This window comes from Quercus robur, chromosome 5 (assembly GCF_932294415.1).
Source record: "Quercus robur chromosome 5, dhQueRobu3.1, whole genome shotgun sequence".
Taxonomy (NCBI): Eukaryota; Viridiplantae; Streptophyta; class Magnoliopsida; order Fagales; family Fagaceae; genus Quercus; species Quercus robur.
Genome location: NC_065538.1, coordinates 87,433,669 through 87,456,296, shown reverse-complemented (window position 1 = coordinate 87,456,296; position 22,628 = coordinate 87,433,669). Strand labels below are relative to the sequence as shown.

The 22,628-nt window shown below is 33.2% G+C and overlaps 1 protein-coding gene, 1 long non-coding RNA gene and 1 pseudogene across 3 annotated transcripts; 2 read left to right on the top strand and 1 right to left on the bottom strand.

Moving 5' to 3' along the window:
• Positions 1 to 2,265: 2,265 nt before the first annotated feature.
• LOC126727610 (tyrosine decarboxylase 1-like) lies at positions 2,266 to 14,776 on the top strand (annotated as a pseudogene).
• Positions 3,193 to 8,569, bottom strand: LOC126727611 (uncharacterized). 2 transcript variants are annotated; one of them, XR_007656287.1, is made up of 5 exons: positions 8,208 to 8,569; positions 7,580 to 7,632; positions 4,539 to 4,677; positions 3,833 to 3,889; positions 3,193 to 3,409 (listed from the first exon to the last, which is right to left on the bottom strand). It is a non-coding gene; the product is annotated as an uncharacterized LOC126727611 (long non-coding RNA). The 2 variants fall into 2 exon arrangements; XR_007656286.1 differs by lacking the exon at positions 3,833 to 3,889 and having other exon boundaries at positions 8,208 to 8,560.
• Positions 14,777 to 18,197: 3,421 nt separating the features above from the next.
• Positions 18,198 to 20,999, top strand: LOC126728908 (receptor-like protein EIX1). The gene has a single exon (XM_050434660.1). It carries the CDS (start codon positions 18,198 to 18,200, stop codon positions 20,997 to 20,999), a length of 2,802 nt encoding a protein of 933 aa, XP_050290617.1.
• The last annotated feature ends 1,629 nt before the right edge of the window (positions 21,000 to 22,628 follow it).

Here is a 22,628-nt window from a genome sequence, read left to right as displayed (position 1 = left end):
CTAACCGTTGAATTACATGTTCTATATGTTCTTAACATGCATGTCAATCTTCGTATCAATCAGTTGTTATCTACTATTTGATCCCTAAACTCATCTTTTATACATTATTTTAAACTAAAAAAATTTGATTTTTAACAATTGATTAATGGCATAGCTATTAATCTTTGATCACCTTAAAATTTTGCAAGCATAGGGAATATACGAAGATAATGTAATCTAACGGTGAATTTGTCAATATTCGCATCCAACTAAAAAATATCAAATGGTGTAACATTACTTATAGTTATACTAAGTGTAACTTGAACTACACCCTATATATATATTTATATATAGTCAAAGCTGAGAGAAAATTTAATTAAATTCTAAATTGGAGTTTAATTTGCGCCACGTGTTTTATCAAATTTTTAATTTTGTTTCAAATGAATTATTAGGTCAAAAATCAAAGAGTGTAAATTAAATTAAATTCTAAATGAATTTTAATTGGAGTTCAATTTTGTGTCATGGATCTCATCTAATTTTTTTATTTTTGTGGCAAGTGAATTATTGAGTGCAAAAACTGAAGGGTCTAGATCCAGTTAGATTCTAAATCATATATATGTAATTGTGATAGTTTTTAAATATACCCATGTATATGCAAGGGATTACACGCTAAAGCTCTGTTTATATAGCTTATTTTTTGTCATATTATTTTACTATTCAATTTATTTTTACTACTATTTATGTGGCTCATTACACTTTTTGGTACTATTCAAAAATTTTACTGTACTATTTCAACTAACTTTTCTTTTATTTATGATACTTTTAGTATTTTGCTTCCCAAACAGAAGCTAATATTTTTAACAACAGAAATGTTTAGTTGACGTACGTCGCTTTGTATTATGTAACATTATATCACTCATACCTACTCAACACCTAATTATATGCCACACCAGCAATTCTAAAATCATGTCAACAAATACACACTATTCCCACATAAATAGCAAAAACTTGTAACCGAACAATTTCACGAACATCTAACACCTAATCCCTATTCTCTTCTCACTTTTTTGCTCTTAGCTGTCTAGCACTTCACCGACTCAAGAACCTCACATCTGAAAAAGAAGGGGGTCCCAAAATTTTGAAAAAGAAGGGATAGTATAAAAAAAATAAAATAAAAATAAAAAATTTAGTTCCAAATAAAACTCTAAAAAATCTTATGAATCCTTATGACAAAAAAACAAAAAAACAAAAAAATAAAATTGGAATATTCTTGTAAACATCGGTACCCAAAAAAATTTTTGGTCTAAAAAAAATCAATTATCCCAAAAAAAATCATCATTAACCTCTAGACAAATCAAAAATCAACTGGATAAAATGCAAATCCAATCTAAAAAATTACCCACAAAACAATCTCAAATCAAAACAAATCAAAAATCTTAAATCCCTAAAATTTACTCGTACCTTTTCTCTCTCTCTCTCACTCTTGCTCTTTGCCTCTCTCTCTTATCTAGATGATGAGAGTCTGCAAAAACACTATCTTAAACTTGAATCTTTTCTCAAACATGATGTTTATTATGATATTGATGGTTTAGATTTATTTTTAAAGTTAAAAGTTTTAAAAGAAATTTTATAAATAAAAGGTTATACTCCTACCTTCTTCAGTATGTATATATATATATATATATATAAAAGGATATAATCCAATTGACATACTAAATTATATAAAAATGTTAGATTCATGTCCAAATATATGTATTACTTATAGAATTTTACTAAAATACCTGTTATAATTACTTTTGCAAAAAGAATTTTTTCAAAATTAAAATTAATAAAATTATATCTAAGATCGATAATATATCAAGAAAAATTAAGAAGATTAGTTATACTATCGATTAAAAATGAGATGTTAGAAAAACTTGAATACAAAAATTTAATTAATCAATTTGTATCTCGAAAGGCAAGAAAAATATGTTTTAAATGAAATATATTATAATATAAAAATATTGAATAAATATTAATTTAATTAATACAAAAATATAAAAAATGCCTCATTTTAATTCTCGCCTAAGGTCCCAAAATGTTTAAGGTCAGCCCTGCTAACAATACAAATACTTTTGTTACGACTAATAATGAAAGCAATAAAAAATTTAATTACGGAGCTGAGTTCTCAAGTGTATGTATGTTGTTAGTTAGGTTCCAATAAATATGTATGATAGCAACTTCAGCATTTCTTTTTTTTCAAATAAATTAATTGCTTTTCTCTTTTCTTTATAAGCCCTTCTTGCCATTGATTATATCTCACTCAACCAGCGCAAACTTAGATTCTGCATAGATTTTTCTCCTTTATTTTTCATAGAACAACTTTTAGTTTGGCAAAAAACCTACTCAAAACAATCAATATGGGCAGCCTCAAGCTCGATCATGAACTTGAAAATGATTCTCACATGATGGTTAACCCTCTAGACCCAGAGGAATTCAGGAGGCAATGCCACATGTTGATAGACTTCATTGCTGATTATTACCAAAATATAGAGAGTTACAAAGTCCTAAGCCAAGTTGAGCCAGGTTACCTTAAAAAACTCTTGCCAGAATCTGCCCCTTACACTACAAGAAATTTGGTCTTTAGCGATGGCATATAATCGTCACTAATGCTTTAAATATCGTCGCTAATTATATTGGCGACGAAAAATGTTGTCACTAACTTTCGTTAAACGAAAATGGTAACAAAAAAGATATTTAGTGACGATATTAATGTCGTCATGAATACAATACTATTAATGACGACAAAGTTGTCGCTAATAGTGACAATTGTCATCATAAATAACTCAAGAACTCAACATGAAATGTCATCGCTACTAGCTCATTAGTAGTGATGAATATTTTTGTCATCACTAGTGGATTATTATTAATGACAACATTTTTGTTGTCGCTAATATGTCATTACTAGCAATGACGCTTGCTGTCGTCACAAATAATGATATATTAATGATCATAAACATGTCATCGCTAAAAATTGTATATTAGTGATGATATTGTTTGTCGTCACTAATGATATTATAAAATATTAGCGACGACATTGTCGTCGTTAATAACATTTTATATTTTTTTATTTTTCTTTAAAATTTACATTTTGAATTTTACATGGGTACCTATTGGGAAATAACAAACCACAATCTTATACACATCACAAATTTTCAATCACAAATACTCGTATAAGCATAACAACTGCTCAATCAATAACTACCAATAAGGGAAAATAATATCCAAGTTCAATATCATATACATAATATAAGTTCCAATCTATTCACTCAAATACTAGTCAAATGATAACAAATTCCTCATGAAAATATGCCACCAAGCTAAAACTTGTTGCAATGAAATATATCTCCCCTCAATATCTTCTATAGCCCAAGGCATGCAATATTTTGACCTGAAATAAAGAGCATAAACCAATGTAAAGGCTAACTAAAATAGATGACAAAAATGCTTACTAAATAGTTTTAACATCCAAGTAAAATTTTAACATTTATATTTTTCAAAAATACCATAGCTAAGAAGATATTAAAGCTTTATGTGTTTAACAAAACTTAAATTATATCGAGACACATTCTCCAAAAGAAATAAGTCCAAATTAACAATCATTATAACCATAACAAAGAACATATCAAAAGATATTTGTGTTCAAAATTATTAACATTTTAATTTTAAGAAGATTTACCTCCCAGCCATTTGTTTCATATAAATCACACCTTAACTGATATCTACTTGTATTAAAACTCTATAATGCCTTGGCCAAATTTGAAGTAACATTGCACACAAGAAGAAAAGCTCAATAGAAATTCCTAAGACCTACCATAAGTAGGTACCCATTGATTGAAAGCTTATTCAGTAGTGCACTCCCATATTAGCCCTGATCAGTATATATAAAATCAACTTAAAAATTGTATTCACCTCTTTTTTTTCTTTTCAGTAGTGCTTCAAATAGTTTTGGGACTGTATTGTCCAACTATCCAAGTGAAATTGAAATTAAATGATGGCATTAATCATATTTATAACCCATATCTGTATACTTATTTAGGCAAAATATTCTTAGCATCAAAGTCTATCAATAAATAAGACATATGTGAGCATTTGACAAGCCAATGAACAATATAAAAGGTCACGCCTAATACATATAAAAAAAAGAGGTCACAGTTAATGAACTCATACAATAGGGAAAAACTTAAGAGGAATTTGCTTTATGGGTTATACAAAAATCTTAATTAACATAAGAACAAAGAACTATAATTAAGAGAATGGCGTCTCTTAAAGGTATAAATAAATTACAAAATTGATATTTAAGTTAGGAGACAAGATTTTTTAGGATGGAAATAAGCTTCCTAAATGCTTTGCAATCTGTTTCCAACCCTTAAAAAGGTTCAGCATGTTACTCTGCTAACAAACAACAATACAATTTCTACTCTGAATTATTTTTATTATCCAGCATCTGTTACAAAAATATAAGATCCACTTTTCAAATTCGTGACTGGATAAAGATGGGTGTACCAATGCATCATCACCTGAAATCCTTAAAAAAACTGAAGGGTGAAATTTTGCTTTTCATGCTTGTTCGTCATTGACATGGTTTGGTATTTCAGCTTGACTGTCTAGAGGCATATACTGTGCCATTATAGCTCTAATTTCAGAATCCATGTATTGCTGTAGAAACAACAATAAAAACATCAACAACTTATATGTTAACCCAATAGAAAAGAAAGCTTAATACCCTGACAATTTAACTCCTTGAACCATCTTAGAATTTATCGCTGTAGCATGAACCTAAAATCTAGTTTCTTAAAGGAGCCTCCTATTAGATCTTCTAAAACCATAAACAAATGGAAGTCAAAACCAGGTAGTGTAAATTTTTATTTACGCCACCTTAAAATAATAATAACAATTGAACAAACAATAAAAGTAACCCTTGTCCTATATAATTCCATAAACCCTCACAAGTAACACACTTATGGTAGGCAGGACCGGCTCAACATATTTGGGGGCCTTAGGAGAAAAGTTTAGGTGAGGCTTTTTTCAATTATTTAAATACTAATTAAATAATATTTATTTAACTTTTGATTTTTTTTTTTAAGAATCTATTTATCATTCTCTTTGAGATGCAAAATTATTAATTAAATTTTTACATTCAAGTTTCATTAACATTTTCTTTTACTATCACTTAATCTTTTAGTAAACATTTATAATTAAAATAAAACCTGATCTATGATAGAAAAATTATAAATTATCTAGAATAAAACAAAAATTAAAGTATAGAACAATAGAACCTAGTTTATCAAAACACAATTGCAACCTTAGAAAATAATATGATCACTTTACATTCTAAACCTGCACAAATAAAAAAATTATTTATCACATAACTTAACAAATTAATTTTAATATAAAATATATTATCCTAAATTTATAATTCTATTAAATTAAGATAACACTCGTACATATAACAAATTAATGACTTTTAAATGGATGGGAAAAAAAATAATAATAATTACCAGATAGTCATAGACTAGATGTAGGTTGAATAAATAGAAGCACTAAAATAAAAACAGGTGACCGGCCAACTCAGTATTAAAGTTCAAATTAAAACAAAAAATATATAAAAATTATTAACTTTCAAAAATTGCTTAATTGTAGAAACGTGTAACTATAGTCTGTAATTCACATGGGTTCTGATAACTCCTGCAAATTGACATGAAAACTTATAGCATAGAAAAAAGTGGAATGCTTCCTAGCCATAAACGTGTACACTTTGGACTTTGGAGAAAAATATTAAAATATTTAAAAGTCTAATAAAAAGACTTGTGCTGGTGACTATATGACTAAAGAGTGTTTAGTTCCAATTCCTTAGCCAAAAAAAAAAAAAGAGGGAGAAACCCAAATCAGTGAAACTCAGTTAAAAAAAAAAAAAAAAAAAAAAAAAAAACCTCAATAGCAAGAAGAATAAAAAGAAAGGAAGAGCAAATACAAGCAAACCTGAATGAAGATCAAAGAAGAGTAGCTAGCAAACAACGAAGAATGCTATAAAAATTGAATCAAGATGGAGACTAGAGAGAAGCAAAGTGAGCTGGAAAAAAAATACTAATCAATACTGTATTTGATTTCTTGAGATTTAAGATGAAGAGAATATGTTTTTTCTATCTATTTTTTTCCTTAGATTCAAGTAATTAATGTTAGTTTTTATCTATGAAGCACGGGTGCGTTTCGGAACTCGGGTGCGGGTGCGGGTGCGGGTGCAGGACTCGGCAATTTTTGAAAAAGTAGGGTGCGGGTGCGGCGGGACTCGACGATTAAAAAATTATTAAAAATATTTTTATTTATATTTTCTATATATTTTTACTATTAAAATATTCTTAAAAAACACATTAATATACTTGATTCACAAAACAAAGAAAGAATAAGACAAGAAACGCATCTGAGGCCAGAATTTCGGCCTCTCCGGCGATTTTCATGGCCGATTTCGGCCTGTTTCGGCCGATTCCGGCATGTTTCGGCCGTATCGGTCGCCGGCCGATACGGACCGATTCGGCCCGATTTGGGCCGCGTCGGCGCCAATTTTGCCCGCGTCGGCCCGAGTCGGATCCGCCACGTGGCGCGACGCGGCACGACGCGGGACGGACGCACGGTCTGCGGCGTCCCTCCCGCGTCGCCGCGTCCCGCCGCGTCGGACGCGGGTGCGCCGGCCTGGGAGCCGCGTCCGTGCATCCTTGGTTTTTATCAATGAAATTATTTATAAAGCCATTAATTCAGATTTTAAATAGGAACATTGTCTCTTTAATTTCTATGTTTTGGGAAAGGAGGCTTTAATTTTTTTTTTTTTTTTTTTTGATAAACCGTCGGTTACTAAGGGGTCTAATTTTCTCTCTTCAAGGTCCCTTAATTTTCGCTCTTCATATCAATTTATTTATATTAGTGGCGCCTTAAATTTTTTTTTCCTAGGTGAAGGAGCCGTAACTAATTTGCATTGAGGGGCCTTCTTTTATTTGGGAACATCAATTGCTTCTATGGCTGAGCTGGCCCTGAAAGTACCATTTGGCTACAAAGCCATTGGTTTTCAAGAAACCTTAAGAAATATAATTTATGATAATTAAAGAATGGACATGTTGAAGTACAGTATAACTAAAACAAGAGGTGTTTTTTTAGATATGTTTTGGCCCAACGGATCCCTAACTAGTAGTGGTCTGTTGAAAATCATAAAATATTCAAACTAATAACTGAATAATAATCATGCATGAAGAATACAATGTTACTTTTGGGTTAAAATGTTGCGTATCAAAATTACAAGCTTTAAAATTCAGAGTTACATATTTATATATATATATATATATATAGATATATATATTAAGCTTTAATATAAGTACTACTTTTCTATGACACTACTTCCAAATACACCCTAGTATAATACTACACATTTTATCAATCTCATCATTGCAGTCAATAGAGGTAGAAACTAATACCACCGAAATTAATAGTAGCACCAAAGAGTAAATAAAGGCTTCATAATCAACATAAATATATGAAGTCAATATACATAAATATAATGCAACAAGCTTACCCGTAATCTATATTTGTACACAAGATATGCTCCACTGCCAACCATAGCCAAGCCTATCAATATGACCCAAACAGCAGCCTAATCAGATCTTGAAGGCGCATAAAAACGAAACAAGGAATCAAACATAAAAAGTCCATTTGTGAGAGTTCTCTATTGCATGTATGATTATTCCTTCAAAATAACAACTGCAATTTATGGACTATATTTCAGATTAAAATTTTGCAACAAGTAAAACATGCAAAAATTCACTGAGAACAACCATCAAACACCTTCACTACCATCTCAAACCCCTCACTTTCTCTCGCTCCTTTTTTTCCACATTCATTGAGAACTAACATCAAACTCCTTTACTGTAAAAGCTACAAGACCCATACTCACTCTTCAAACAAGACCCAATCGAAAACTAGCATCAACAAAACAAGATACCCATTTCACCGAACACTATAACTTTAAAATCAAACAATCTCAGAAATTTCAGAAAGCTTTTCAATCTTGACAATAATGAACAGAGAGATAGATAACAGCCCAAATGAAAAAAAATAAATAAATAATAAAAGAAGAAGACGAAGAAGAAGAAGAAGTAGAAGAAGAACAAAAGGGGAGAGAGAGAGAGAGAGAGATGGGTTACTTGTTCAGACTTGTGGTGGATAGCGCAGTAGGTGGGAGCCGATTCAAAGAGAGTGGAGGACGATGATGGCAGTGGTGGCAGAGGGTGGCTGCGTAGTGGATGGCGTTGGCTGATGGGTCTGATGGAGAGATCAAAGATGAGTGAGGGGAGAAAGAGAGAGTATTGTGAGAGGGAAAGTGAGAATGAGAGGGAGAGAGCTCATGAAATCCCTAAGTGAAAGAGTGAGAGGGAAAAAAAAAATTGGGGAAATTTTGTGAGAGGGAAAGAGTGAGAGGGAAAAAATTTTGGGGGCAAAGATGGAGAAAATTTTGAGAGACTTAGGTAGTGCTCTTCAAATTCATTACGTTTGGTAGGGCTCTTTTTTTTTTTACATCCCATGAGTTATTGTTATAGAAACTATAGGCCATATATTATGAGAGACTTACATTGCCTACATTGAAACACAATAGTGTGACAACTATTATGCTTTGTCACAATAAGCTTTTTTATTTTACTAATAAATTTTATTGGTGGGGATATAATAATTTGTGAATTGACAAAATTGCTCATACTAATAAAATTGATTTTATTCATAAGAATGACTAAAATACCCCTAAACCTTTTAAAACCCTTAAACATACAAAATGACCAAAATACCGTTGAAAGCTTTAAAATGACCAAAATTCTCTCGAAACCTCTAAAATGACCCAAAAAAAAACTACCCTTTAAATTGTAAAATGACCAAAATACTCCCAAAGCTTTAAAATTAACCAAAATACCTCTAAAACCACTAGAATTAGCAAAAATACCATGAAACCACAAAATGACCAAAATACCCACAAAAAAAAACTCTTAAATAATTAATATACCCCTGAAATCACTAAAATGAAAAAAAAAAAAAAAAAAAAAAAAAAACCAATCAAACGGTCGGATTTAGAGAAATGCACAGTCAAAGTTTAGTTAAAGTTGGTCAAACTATGCAAACTTAATAGATGGTCTCGAGACCCCTAGACTTGTTGAAATTGATATTCAAATTTTGATAATTGGGATTAAAGAGTGTGGTGACATATTGGTGTTGGTGAAATTTGAGACCAATTGGATGGTAAGATAAAGATAACATGGCCATACAAGTACATAGCACATGTCTATCATGCGCCACACTTAGATTTGAAATCTAACTGTTCAATTCGAAGAATGTAATGAAAGATTAATTCTAGTAGATTATTGTCATAATCAAACAGTTGGATTTAAAGAAAGACGTAGTCAAAGTTTAGTTAAAGTTTGTCAAACCCAACCAAACTTAATAGATGGTCCCGAGACCACTAGACTTGGTGAAATTCATATTCAAATCTTGATCATTGTGATTGAAGAGTATGGTGCAAGGGAGTCAATACCGTACCAGAGGCTGTACTGGTCTGGCCAGCGGTACAATATATTTCGGATACCGGTCAATACTGGTGTACCATTTCGAGTTTACTGTTAATACAAAAATATTATAATATTAGAAAAGGTTGTGGGTGGTAATGAGATATGAGATACTGCTTGTGGGTGGTAATGGTAAGCCCAAAAAATAAAAATTTAAAAAGCTTCCTATTCTGCCGTTGGAACTCACAAAAATTGAGGAAAAAAAAAATAGCCAACCTGTCATCACGGCTTCCAAAGTTTATCAAGTTTTTCTATGTTCACACGTCATTGCTTGTATACTTCCCACTTCACATTTTCAGATCTCAAAACACACACTCTTTTTCTTTGTGTTCAAGTTAAAGCTTTTAGTTTCAGCCTCTCTTTCTCTATCTATTACTCTAAGCTTTAAACCCCATTTCACAACGTCAACAAATCGATGGTGCCACCATTCACATCCAGTCAACAATATCGTCCCAGTGTTAAGCTGAAAAACTCAAAGGCGTAAAGGGCAAAGAGTTGGAGAGAGCCCATCTAGCGTGAAGAGGAGAAAACCAGTAGATCAGATGGCGTTTTTGGGTCAAGTTCAGTACCCGCCTGTATCCATTAACCGGCCGGAATCCGATATTTACCCCGGTACGGTCAAAATGATCCCGGTATGACCGGTATTTAATCCAAAACGAAATCACTACGTTTTTGTACCAGTCAACCTATCGGAACGGAAAATACTGGCGGTACGGTACGAAATCGTCTTCCTTGGTATGGTGACATATTAGTGTTGGGAAAATTTGAGACCAATTAGATAGTCAGATTGAGATAACATAGCCATACAGGTACACAACACATGTCCATTACGCATTATACTTAGATTTGAAATCTAACCGTTGGATTCAAAAAGTGTAATGAAAGGTTAATTCTAGTAAATTATAGTCACAATCAAACGGTTGAATTTAGAGAAAGACACGGTCAAAGTTTAGTAAAAGTTGGTCAAACATAATAGATGGTCTCGAGACCACTGGACTTGGTGAAATTCATATTCAAATCTTGATCATTGGGATTGAAGAGTGTGGTGACATATTGGTATTGATGAAATTTGAGATCAATTAGATGGTCAAATTGAGAGAACGTACCCATACAGATACACAACACATGTCCATCACGCGTCATACTTAGATTTGAAATCTAATCATTGGATTCGAAGAGTGTAATGAAAGGCTAATTCTAGTAAATTATGGTCACAATCAAACGGGTGGATTTAGAGAAAGGCATAGTCAAAGTTTAATTAAAATTGGTCAAACCCGGTCAAACTTAATAGATGATCTCGAGACTATTGGAATTGGTGAAATTCATATTCAAATCTTGATCATTGGAATTGAAGAGTATGGTGACATATTGGTGTTAGTGAAATTTGAGACCAATTGGATGGTCAGATTGAGAGAACATAGCCGTACAAGTACACAACACTTGTCCATCAAGTGTCATACCTATATTTGAAATCTAACTGTTGGATTCGAAGAGTACAATGAAAAGTTAATTCTAGTAAATTATGGTCACAATCAAACGGTTGGATTTAGAGAAGACATGGTCAAAGTTTAGTTAAAGTTGGTCAAACCTGGTTAAATTTAATAGATGGTCCCAAGACCACTAGACTTGGTAAAATTCATATTTAAATCTTGATCATTGGGATTGAAGAGTATGGTGAAATATTAGTGTTGGTGAAATTTGAGACCAATAAGATGGTTAGATTGAGAGAATATAACCATATAGGTACACAACACATGTCCATCACGCATCATATTTAGATTTGAAATCTAACAGTTGGATTCGAAGAGTGTAATGAAAGACAAATTCTAGTAAATTATGGTCAAAATCAAATAATTGGATTCAGAGAAAGACGCGGTCAAAATTTAGTTAAAGTTGGTCAAACTCATTCAAACTTAATAGATGGTCCCGAACCACTAGACTTGGTGAAATTCATATTCAAATCTTGATAATTGGGATTGAAGAGTATGGTGACATATTGGTGTTGGTGAAATTTGGGACCAATTGGATGGTCAGATTGAGAGAACATAGCCATACAAGTACACAACATGTGTTCATCACGCGTCATACTTAGATTTAAAATCTAACCGTTGGATTTGAAGAGTGTAATGAAAGGTTAATTATAGTAAATTAAGGTCACATTCAAACGGTTGGATTTAGAGAAAGGCATGACCAAAGTTTAGTTAAACTTAGTCAAACCCGGTCAAACTTAATAGATGGTCTCGAGACTACTGGACTTAGTGAAATTAGGTTCAATGGGAAGGTTTTTGTGGATTATTGGGTATTGGAATAGTTGTTAGAAAATGTTGATGAAGAAATAATTTTGAAAAATGATGAACATCATGTTAACATTGACTTAGATAAGTTGATTAGGCAAAATGATGAAAAAAATTATTATTTTGGCTCATATATAATGTATTATCACTTTTGATTTTAATTAATTTGAATATGTTGTTACAAATATATTTTGATTTGATTTATTTACTTACTTTTGGCAAATATTATTACATAATTGATGATTGAATTGGTTATTAGTTGAATATATTATGAATTTATAATGAATTTATTAGTTTGGTAAATATTACTAATACCTTTCTTATGACACATGATACAGAAAAATAAAAAATTAATTCACGATACGATTCATATATTGATAATTATGGGTATTAGTTAGTATTTTGAGTGGAACCGAAACTTTCTCGATTTTTGTTATTTTGTCGATTTCGAGTTTCAAATGGGTAACATTATGATTTGAGAGTATTTTGAAGCAACAAGCCCTCCATTGTCTCATTTTTGTTTTTAACGGAATTGAGAGTTTTAAATTACTTTGGAGGTTTCAAGGTTATTTTGGTCATTATATAAGTTTGTGGGTATTTTGGTCATTTTGATGAGGTTAATGGTATTTTAATCATTTCAAATATTTTAAAAGAATTTATGTCATTTTAAATATTTTAAGAGGCAGTTGGAGGATTTTTTTTATAAAAAAAACCATATTATATCAAAATTATTTTGGCCACATATTAGTGAAGACAATCTTTGTCTTCATTAAAAGATCTCTTATAGCGACGACCTAATTCATTGCTAATATATAATTTGCTTCCCTCCAATAATTCCCACCACTTTTCAGGAGTGGAAACTTTCCCCTCCATTATAATTAGGTAGATGTATTTGCGACGACATGTTTTGTCGTTGCTAAAAGGTGATTATTAGAAACGACAAATTATATCGTCACTAATAGCCTTCTCATAGCGAGGACCAATGTGTCATTGCTGATAAATAAAGCATATATATAATATATTTACTATATATTTTTGGCTACATATCTGTGATGAAACACAAGGTCGTCACTAAAGATGATTATTAGCGACAATAGATGTCGTCGTTAAAATAAACCTTATTTTAGCGATGTAAATGTTGTCACTACAAAATTTATTGTCGTTGCTAAAAATTTCCCTCCATTTTCCAAAAGTAAATAAAATTCCCTCCATGACATTAGCGACGACTTATTAGCGACTACCTTAGTGTTATCGCTACTATACACTTATTAGCGATGACCATATATTATCGTCGCTAATGTGTGCCTAATAGTGACGACTTTTTGGTCATCGCTAAAACATTGGTCGCAAAACACCAAAATTCTTGTAGTGTTATTATCCTGAATCAATTGAAACCATCCTCCAAGATGTGCAAAAATATATTATACCTGGGATCACACATTGGCAGAGTCCTAATTACTTTGCCTACTTCCCTTCAAGTGGTAGCACTGCAGGTTTTCTTGGTGAAATTCTAAGCACCGGCTTTAATGTAGTCGGATTCAATTGGATGTCATCACCAGCTGCAACTGAGCTAGAATGTATTGTCATGGATTGGCTTGGAGAAATGCTTATGCTACCAAAGTCTTTCCTTTTCAAAGGCAATGGTGGAGGTGTATTGCAAGGGACTACTTGTGAGGCCATTTTGTGTACTCTAGCTGCAGCGAGGGATCAGATGCTAAACCAATGTGGGAGTGAGAAGTTGGAAAAGTTGGTGGTCTATGGCTCTGACCAAACACATAGTGCACTGCAAAAGGCAGCTCAAATTGCTGGAATCCACACAAAGAACTTTCGAGCCATCAAAACTACGAAGTCAAATTCATTTGGGTTATGCCCAAACTCTCTAAGAGATGCAGTTCATGCAGATGTTGAAGCTGGGCTAGTCCCATTATTTCTATGTGCCACAGTTGGGACAACCTCAACAAATGCTATTGATCCAATAGGGCCATTGTGTGAAGTAGCAAAAGATTTTAGCATATGGGTTCATGTTGATGCTGCATATGCTGGAAGTGCTTGCATTTGCCCAGAGTTTCGTCATTTCATTGATGGGATTGAGGGTGCAAACTCGTTTACTTTGAATGCACATAAATGGTTCCTTACAACTCTAGATTGTTGCTGCCTTTGGTGAAGGATCCAAGTGCCTTGATAAAATCTCTCTCAACTAATCCAGAGTTTTTGAGAAACAAGGCCACAGATTCAAAACTAGTGGTGGACTACAAAGACTGGCAAATAACCTTGACCCGAAGATTCCGAGCCATGAAACTATGGCTTGTGCTAAGAAGCTATGGCGTGGCTAACCTCAGAAACTTCCTGAGAAGCCATGTCAAAATGGCAAAGCTTTTTGAAGAACTTGTAAGAAACGATAATAGGTTTGAAGTTATGGCCACTAGAAACTTTGCTTTGGTTTGCTTTAGGGTCTTGGCATGGCCAAATAATATCAGTGCGGCTAATCATGTGGAACCTGTAAATGAGCTAAACAAGAAGCTGCTAGAGTCGATCAATGAGTCAGGGAATGTGTACATGTCTTCCACTGTGGTTGATGGAGCATACATAATACGGTGTGCTATAAGTGCAACTCTGACGGAGGAAAGACATGTGATTAGGGCTTGGAAGGTTATTCAAGAGCATGCAGATGCTTTACTCAGCAAAAACTAGTGTAAAGGTATTGACACTAGTCACACTGAGTTTGCTTTTAGTTGCCAATAAAAGTAAAATAAGCGTGCATGAGGTGGTAATTTGATGCCAGGCACAGTCCCTAGCTTATCTTCTATATATGTAAGATGCTTTTAATTTTATTCTACAATATATCTTTTTATTGACAAAAATAATTCGTTATTATGTGGCTGTCGTTTGATGAAAATTTTATTTATAACTGGCCTAGATAGAATGAAAAGCTTTGGCAAAGACGATTTCTCGATGTCTATAGATCTGTTTGTCTGTCTCCTTCTCTCTTTCCACCCAAAAAAATAATAACAATAATAAAAGAAGAAGTAAAAGACTTGTCTGTCTCCTTCTCTCTTTCCACCCAAAATAATAATAATAATGATAAAAAAAAATTAAGAAAAAAAACACTGACCAAGTCGACCAAATTGTCGGTCTATAATGCAATATTTATCATTTTTATTGCATCTTCAGAGCTTATATTTTATACTTTTCAATCCAAAAATTAAGAAAAAAAAATGAATTCTTGAGCTAAACTTAAAAAAGTAATCTACAAAAAGAATCAATTTAAGGCCTAATTAGTCTAATATGGACCGAAGGGGATTGAAATTTATTGAGTGGATCAAATTGAACTGAAGCAGACCTAATTGGACCAAAATTAGAATGAATAAAAACTGCTTAATTTTTAAGGAGAATAATTTATCTTCAACAAATTTTTGAGAAAAAATTATATATTATATTACAATACAAAATAATTATTTATTCATATGCATCTCTTGGGTTTGTGATTAGCATTTTTGTAATTGTGCGCCACTTAAATTAGAGTGCATAAGATGTGGCAATTTGATGCCATATTAGTGGCGGCTCTAGAATTTTTTTCAAAGTGGTTTTTAAAAAACATAAATTACACGATTTAATAAAAATAAAATTTCATATATTGACAACAATAATGAAAAAAAAAATACAAATAAATAAAGTTTTACAACTTCTTTATATGAATTTTCATATTTTGAAATAGTTGCAAAACATAGGTTTTTTTTTTTCTTTTATAATGTCTTCTGCACTTACTTCTGACGCCCGCTACTCTAGTTCCCCCAACCCCCCCCCCCCCCCACAAAAAAAAAAAAAAAAAAAACATACATACACTTACATAGTTACACAAAAGACAAAAGATGAGAGCCTGAGTCTAAAAGTCACAGGTCAGACTAGTCTGAGGACAGTGTCTATGTGAAGTTAAAGAAATATAAGAGATTAAGAGCATTAGCATTGGAAAATTCTAATTCTACTTTATTTTACCATTTCAAAAAGTCACTTTATCATTATACCATACCATTTTACAATACCTCTCACATCCCAAAACTCTATTTTTATTAAAATATTATTTTTTAATCTTTCTTTATTATTCATTTCCAACCGTCACTTTTTTCAGACTTGGCATGATTCCAACGGCTCCACCATCATCAATCACCACACCACCACCTCCACGGCTCCACCATCATCAATCACCACGCCACCACCACCACCAAAATGCTTCAGCCTTTCATCATACACATTACATAATTAGAAAACACAAACCTATTTCAGCAGGCCCGCAGCCATTGATGAACGCAGAGGAACTCATGAACCCAGACACCGTCGATCAACCCCAATCACAACAAGGGGGGGAAAAAAAAAAAAAAAAAAAACCCAGATCAACCCTGATCAAAACCCAGACACCGCCGCCACTAGATCAATGTTTCCTCCATCGTTGATCAACCCAGGTCAACCATCAAAATCCCACCGGAACAAAACCCAGACATCGCATATCAACCCCGATCACAACAGGGGGAAAAAAAAAAAAAAACCAAACCAACCCCGATCAAAACCCAGACACCGCCGCCGCTAGATCAATGTTTCCTCCATTGTTGATCAACCCAGATCAACCACCAAAATCCCACCGAAACAAAAACCTAGACACCACCGATCAACCCCGATCACAACAGGGAAAAAAAAAAAAAAAAACCATATCAACCCTGATCAAAACCCAGACACCGTTGCCACTGCCGCCGCTAGATCAACGTTTCCTCCACTATGATGTGTGATGTTGATGTTGGGAGGAGGATGATGTTTGGGTCTGAAGAGAGGAGAGAGCAGATGAGGAAGAGAGAGAAGAGAACAAAAATAATGAAGGAGGAGAGAGAAATTTAGGGGAAAAAAGCAACTTAAAATATTATTATTATTTTTACAATATTACTATAGTACAATTCTAAAGATAGAATTATACTATAGTAGTATTATAAAAAAATTTGCAATACTTACGATATAAAAAAATTTGTAATACTTACTTTAACATTTCCTAATGAGATTCTCAAAAAAAAAAAAAAAAAAAAAAACATTTCCTAATGCAGGACATTTTTGGAGCTTAAAAGGACATAAGGACAAACCAATAAAGACAAAGCTATTCAATATTAGTTACTGTTGTGCCATTCAGCATTTAGTTCAGAACATCAGATGATCAATGATGAATCAGATTTTTCAATTCCATAGAGAGAGAGAGAGAGAGAGAGAGAGAGAGCGAGAGAGAGAGAGAGAGAGCGGAAAGGAGATCGAGAAAAAAGAGAGAACTGAGATACGTTGAGGGCTTGTGTTTGAGGCCACTGGCCAGGCGAGGCGATGAAGGCTGGGTTACCAAATTAGCGGCGGCTGTTCTGGGCCAAGGCAATCTCGCCGATATGCTCTGGGACAGGGTCCTGACTGCTGAGGTTCTTATATACCTTTTAGTATAGCAATTTTTTTTTTTTTTTGTTTAAAATTTGATTGGGTATTTAGTTTATAGAAATTAAAATTATTTTTATTGTTATTAATTTAAAAATCTGTCTGAGTAGTGAGTGAGGACTGCTCCTGAGATTTTTATTGGGCTTGGTATTATTATAAATATTTTTTGGGTTTTTTTTTTCTCGAAAGACCATGATAATTGTTAAGTGAACCAAGTTATGAACCAAAGTTTAGTTTTATTGGGTATAAAAAAAAAATTGAGGGTGGTCAATAAATTTGTTTAAGGGTAGACAAATATAAAATATAAAATTATTATGTGTTTATTTGAAATAGTTCATGTAGCTGAAACTAAAAAAAAAAAAAATTGCTAGAAATACCGTATATAAAGAAGAAAAAGTAGTTGAAATAGTGTACCAAAAAAATGGAATGAACTCATAAATAGTAAAAAAATTGGCTTTACAAACGCTCACTCCATGTAAATTAATAAAGTGTTTTATTTTTTACAAGGTCAGGTGGTCTCTTTTTGAAGAAGTAAAACACTGACCGTATGTTGGGGCCTTTTTTTTGCTCCAGGCAACACGTCAACTGTTGTTTTGCGTCTACTTAGGGCCAGGTTTGATTGTGGAAATCAATATCGAACCAACCTAAGTTTTGTCTCGAACGACCTATGGTGTCTAATCTTTTGTCTTTTTTTTTTTTTCTTTTTACTATTAAGTGCTAATAGTTTCTACTTAACGCATGTATAAATAATTAAGGCTTTCTAGGCAAATGAAATCATACTCGTAACATTGCAAAGCTCTTTTCTTAATCATATTCCTGATCTTCTATGTTCTTCCAAAGCATGGGTGGAAATTCCCTCCAAATTCTCCTCACTTTTGTTCTTTTTTTGTTGTGCACGAAGCCAACCCTCAGCTGCATAGAGCAGGAGAGACAGGCACTTCTTAAGATTAAGGAGGACCTTATTGATGACTATGGTCATCTTTATTCTTGGAGTGCTGAAGAAGGGTCAAAAGATTGTTGCAAATGGGGAGGGGTCCGCTGTAGCAACCAAACAGGCCACATAATCATGCTCAATCTTAATTTCTCCAACTTGGAACCTCTGAGAGGTAAACTTAGTCCTTTTTTGATTGACTTACAATATTTGAATCATTTGGACGTACAAAACAATGATTTTAATCAAAGTCAAATCCCAAACTCCATTGGTTCTCTCTCCAACCTAATACACCTTGACCTTAAATTTGCAAATTTCGGAACAAACATTCCTTTTCATCTTGGGAACCTTTCGAGCCTGCAGTATCTTGATCTTAGCTGGAATAATTTTAATAATCCTGAAAACTTAGAGTGGCTCCCTCAACTTTATTCTTTAAGATACCTTGACATGAGTTCTGTTAACTTGAGCAAAGTTAATAATTGGCTCCAAGTAGTGAATAAGCTACCTTACTTGACATCCTTGCACTTGGAATCATGTAATCTTCCAAGTATTTTCTCTGTTTGGCTTGTTAATTCTTCTACTTCTCTTCATTCCCTCGATCTCTCTGATAACAGTCTCACATCTTCTTCTTCTGTACTACAGTGGTTGTTCAACTTCAACACCAGTGTTGTTAAACTTGATTTACGATTTAATCAATTTCATGGTTTAATTCCAGATGGTTTTAGCAAAATGAAGTCTTTGACACATCTCTTTCTTGATTATAATGAGCTTGAAGGAGGGATACCAAAAACCTTTAGTGGTCTGTGTAATTTAAATACATTGTCTCTGCCAGTGAACAATCTTAACGGACAACTTCTTGAATTTTTTCATAACTTGACTGGTTGTGCTAGCCAATCAATAGAGGTTTTGAATTTAGATTGGAATCAAATCATGGGATCGTTACCTGACCTCGCAACATTTCCATCATTGAGAGAATTAGGGCTTCATCACAATCATTTGAATGGGACAATACTTGACAATTTGGGAAAACAATCCAGGCTAGAGAGATTGTATCTTGGTCATAATTCATTTGAAGGTTTTATTTCTGAAGCCCACTTCTCAGAGCTTACAAAATTGAAGTATTTGGACTTATCTAATACCTCATTGGTTTTCAACTTCAGCTCTGATTGGGTTCCACCTTTCCAATTAGAAAAAATAGCTTTATGGTCTTGCCAACTAGGCCCTCAATTCCCAAAATGGCTTCAAACTCAAAAAAATTGCATTTGGCTTGATATTTCTAATTCTGGAATTTCAGATTCCCTTTTTAATTCATATTGGATCTTCTCTCCTCGATTAGTTTATATGAATATGTCTCACAACCAAATCAGTGGTCACATACCAAATTTGTCATTGGAGTTCTCCTCTCCCCCCACAATAGACTTGAGTTCCAATAAACTGGAAGGTGAAATACCATCATTTTTATTTAAAGTTACTCATTTGGATATTTCTAATAATTTGTTTTCGGAGCCAGCCTTATTCTTATGTACAACCAATAATAGGAATTTGAGCATTCTAGACCTCTCCAACAATCAATTATTGGGAGAGCTTCCTAACTGCTGGATGCATTTTGAAGGACTTAAAATTCTTAATGTGGCAAACAATCGTTTTCATGGGAAAATCCCAAACTCAATAGGTTCCTTACTTGGGATTGAAATACTAGATTTAGGCAACAATAGTTTCACTGGAGAACTTCCTTCCTCATTGAAGAATTGTACAAAGTTGAAATTTGTTAATCTTCGAGATAACAAATTGTCGGGACAAATACCGATGTGGTTAGGGAGCAGTCATCCTGATTTAGTTGTGCTTTTCCTTCGATCGAATCACTTCTTTGGAAGCTTTCCTTCACATCTATGTGATTTGAAACATCTTCAACTTTTGGACCTTGCTTTAAACCATATCTCAGGAAGTATACCAAAATGCATCAACAGTCTTACTGCTTTGACTAGTCCAATTTCAACCACTGGTCATCTTTATAAAGGTCCTCTGGACTTTTTCCACTGTGATGACCTTGCATTTTGGTTGTGGAAAGGAAGAGATCTCTCTAGTAATCTTGGACAAATAAAGAGCATAGATCTCTCTAGTAATAAAATTACTGGGCCAATTCCAAGGGAAATTACGGAACTTGTTGGATTGATTTCTTTGAATCTCTCAAGAAACCTTTTAACTAGAAGAATCACTACAGAGATTGGTGCGTTACGGTCATTAGAAGTCTTGGATCTATCTGAGAATCAATTATCGGGTGGAATTCCTTCAAGCATCGCTCTTATTAATTCTCTAAATTTCTTGGACTTGTCAAACAATAACCTTTCAGGCATAATTCCAACAGGCCCTCAACTCAATACCTTTAATGCCACTGCATATGAAGATAACCCAAATCTTTGTGGATTTCCACTTCCAAAGAAATGTCCAGGAGAAACAAATCAAAATCCAGCTGTGAATAGAGGTGGTGACCATGCTGGCATTCAAGAGACAGAAGATGGGTTTATAACCCCAGGATTTTATGTTAGTGTGGCCCTTGGATTTGTCATCGGTTTTTTGGGAGTTTTTGGCACATTACTACTAAACAGGTCATGGCAATTCTCCCATTTCAATTTCTTGAACAATGTCAAAGATAAGCAGGATGTGACCGTAGTAGTGAATATGGCTAGATTACGGAGGCAGCATCAAACATAATTGGTAATAATTGTTTCCGTACTTTTATTCTCATTGTCATTATCATCAATGTCATTCTAAGTTTTTTCCTTTTTTTCTTTTTTTTTTTTTCTCTCTTCCTTCATTATTGTTTTTTTCTTGATAATTAAAGTCTAAAGTAGTATTATTATCATCATTATTACTCCCAAATTTATGAACATGTCTCAGTCTCTGTTCTTCATTTATTCAAAATTCTCAGTGAACTATACTTTACAACATAGACCCTCTACTTCCCTTCGGTTATGTACCTATCCTTTTACACAACCATGACTGATCCCAATGAATTACAAGCTTACAACATTTTTTTTTTTTAATCATCAAGTTTACAACATGTTAAATATACTTTCTAGTTTACAAATTCGAGAAGTCTCCATAGTATTCTTTCAAGATGTGTTACGTCTTAAATGTCTTACTTAGGTAATTACTCAATTATGTTGCATGCATCACAAATTTTGGTTCCAGTATGAACTTGTGCTGGTTATTATTACCAATTTTCAACACTCTTAATAACCACAAAGCTTAATTTGATCTATTCATTTCCTTCCGGACTCTTACTGTGCAGGGCTTGGAATCATTATTAGAGACACAGGGGGCAGGGTTTATTGTTAGCAAGTCTTCGAGAATTCCATTGATTCATGGTCGAAAATGGAGTTTTTTAATTACATCCTGGGTGTTATTGAAGCTACAATTTTCTTTCAGGAAATTGATATCTATGAATGCATTTCTGAGTGTGGTAATGCACACTTTATCTGAACTATGCAATGAGGATGTCTCCCAACAGCCTCATTTGGTCATTTGATAGATGAACTCCAGTTGTTGACAAATTGTTGTACCTGGGCAGTTTGGTTTCGTTCCTACAAGTGGGAATAGAATGTCTGTTTTATTGGCGTCTCTTGCTAGGGTCTATTGTAATGTTGTTATATGGTTTTGAGGATTTGTTTTCTTGTTTTTCTGCTGTTTTGGCAGACGATGTACACGTTTTGTAAGTTAGTAAATAAATTGATACACTAGTAAAAAGCAACAGTTAAACAGTAGTCATGTAGATGACGAAAACGATCAGAGACTAAATTTTAATTTAATTATGCTTTTACTCATTCATAGAACATGAATTTTTTTATAATTGAGAAAGCACAAAAAGTCAACAATTTTAGTTTAAGTACCTACATTCATACATGTACGAGGAAATTAAAAAAAAAAAAAAAAATACATACTTTTTGGGATAGATGGTGATAGATGGAACATGCTCAGTGAAATCAGTGAGGAAGTTCCTGTATCAGTTGTCCCATAGAAACACATCAACAACTAGATGGTCGTGGTTATGGAAAATTACAACTCCCAATAATTTAAAATAATTTATCCGGAAAAGCTTCAATGATCATTTACCAACTTGCAGTTTATTTATAAACAGAGGAGTTCAAGAACAAATTTGTCTGAGATGGCATCAGACAAATTTAGCAAGAAATCATCACCCTTAGATTGTTTTCATAAAACTGTCCATCAAGCCGATGTATTTTTCTTCTTATAAGACTTTGTGGCATCTATGTTGCTTGGCTTCCACCTCCTGAAAACTTTGTGATACTCAATACAGATGGGAGTGGGAAAGGTAATCCA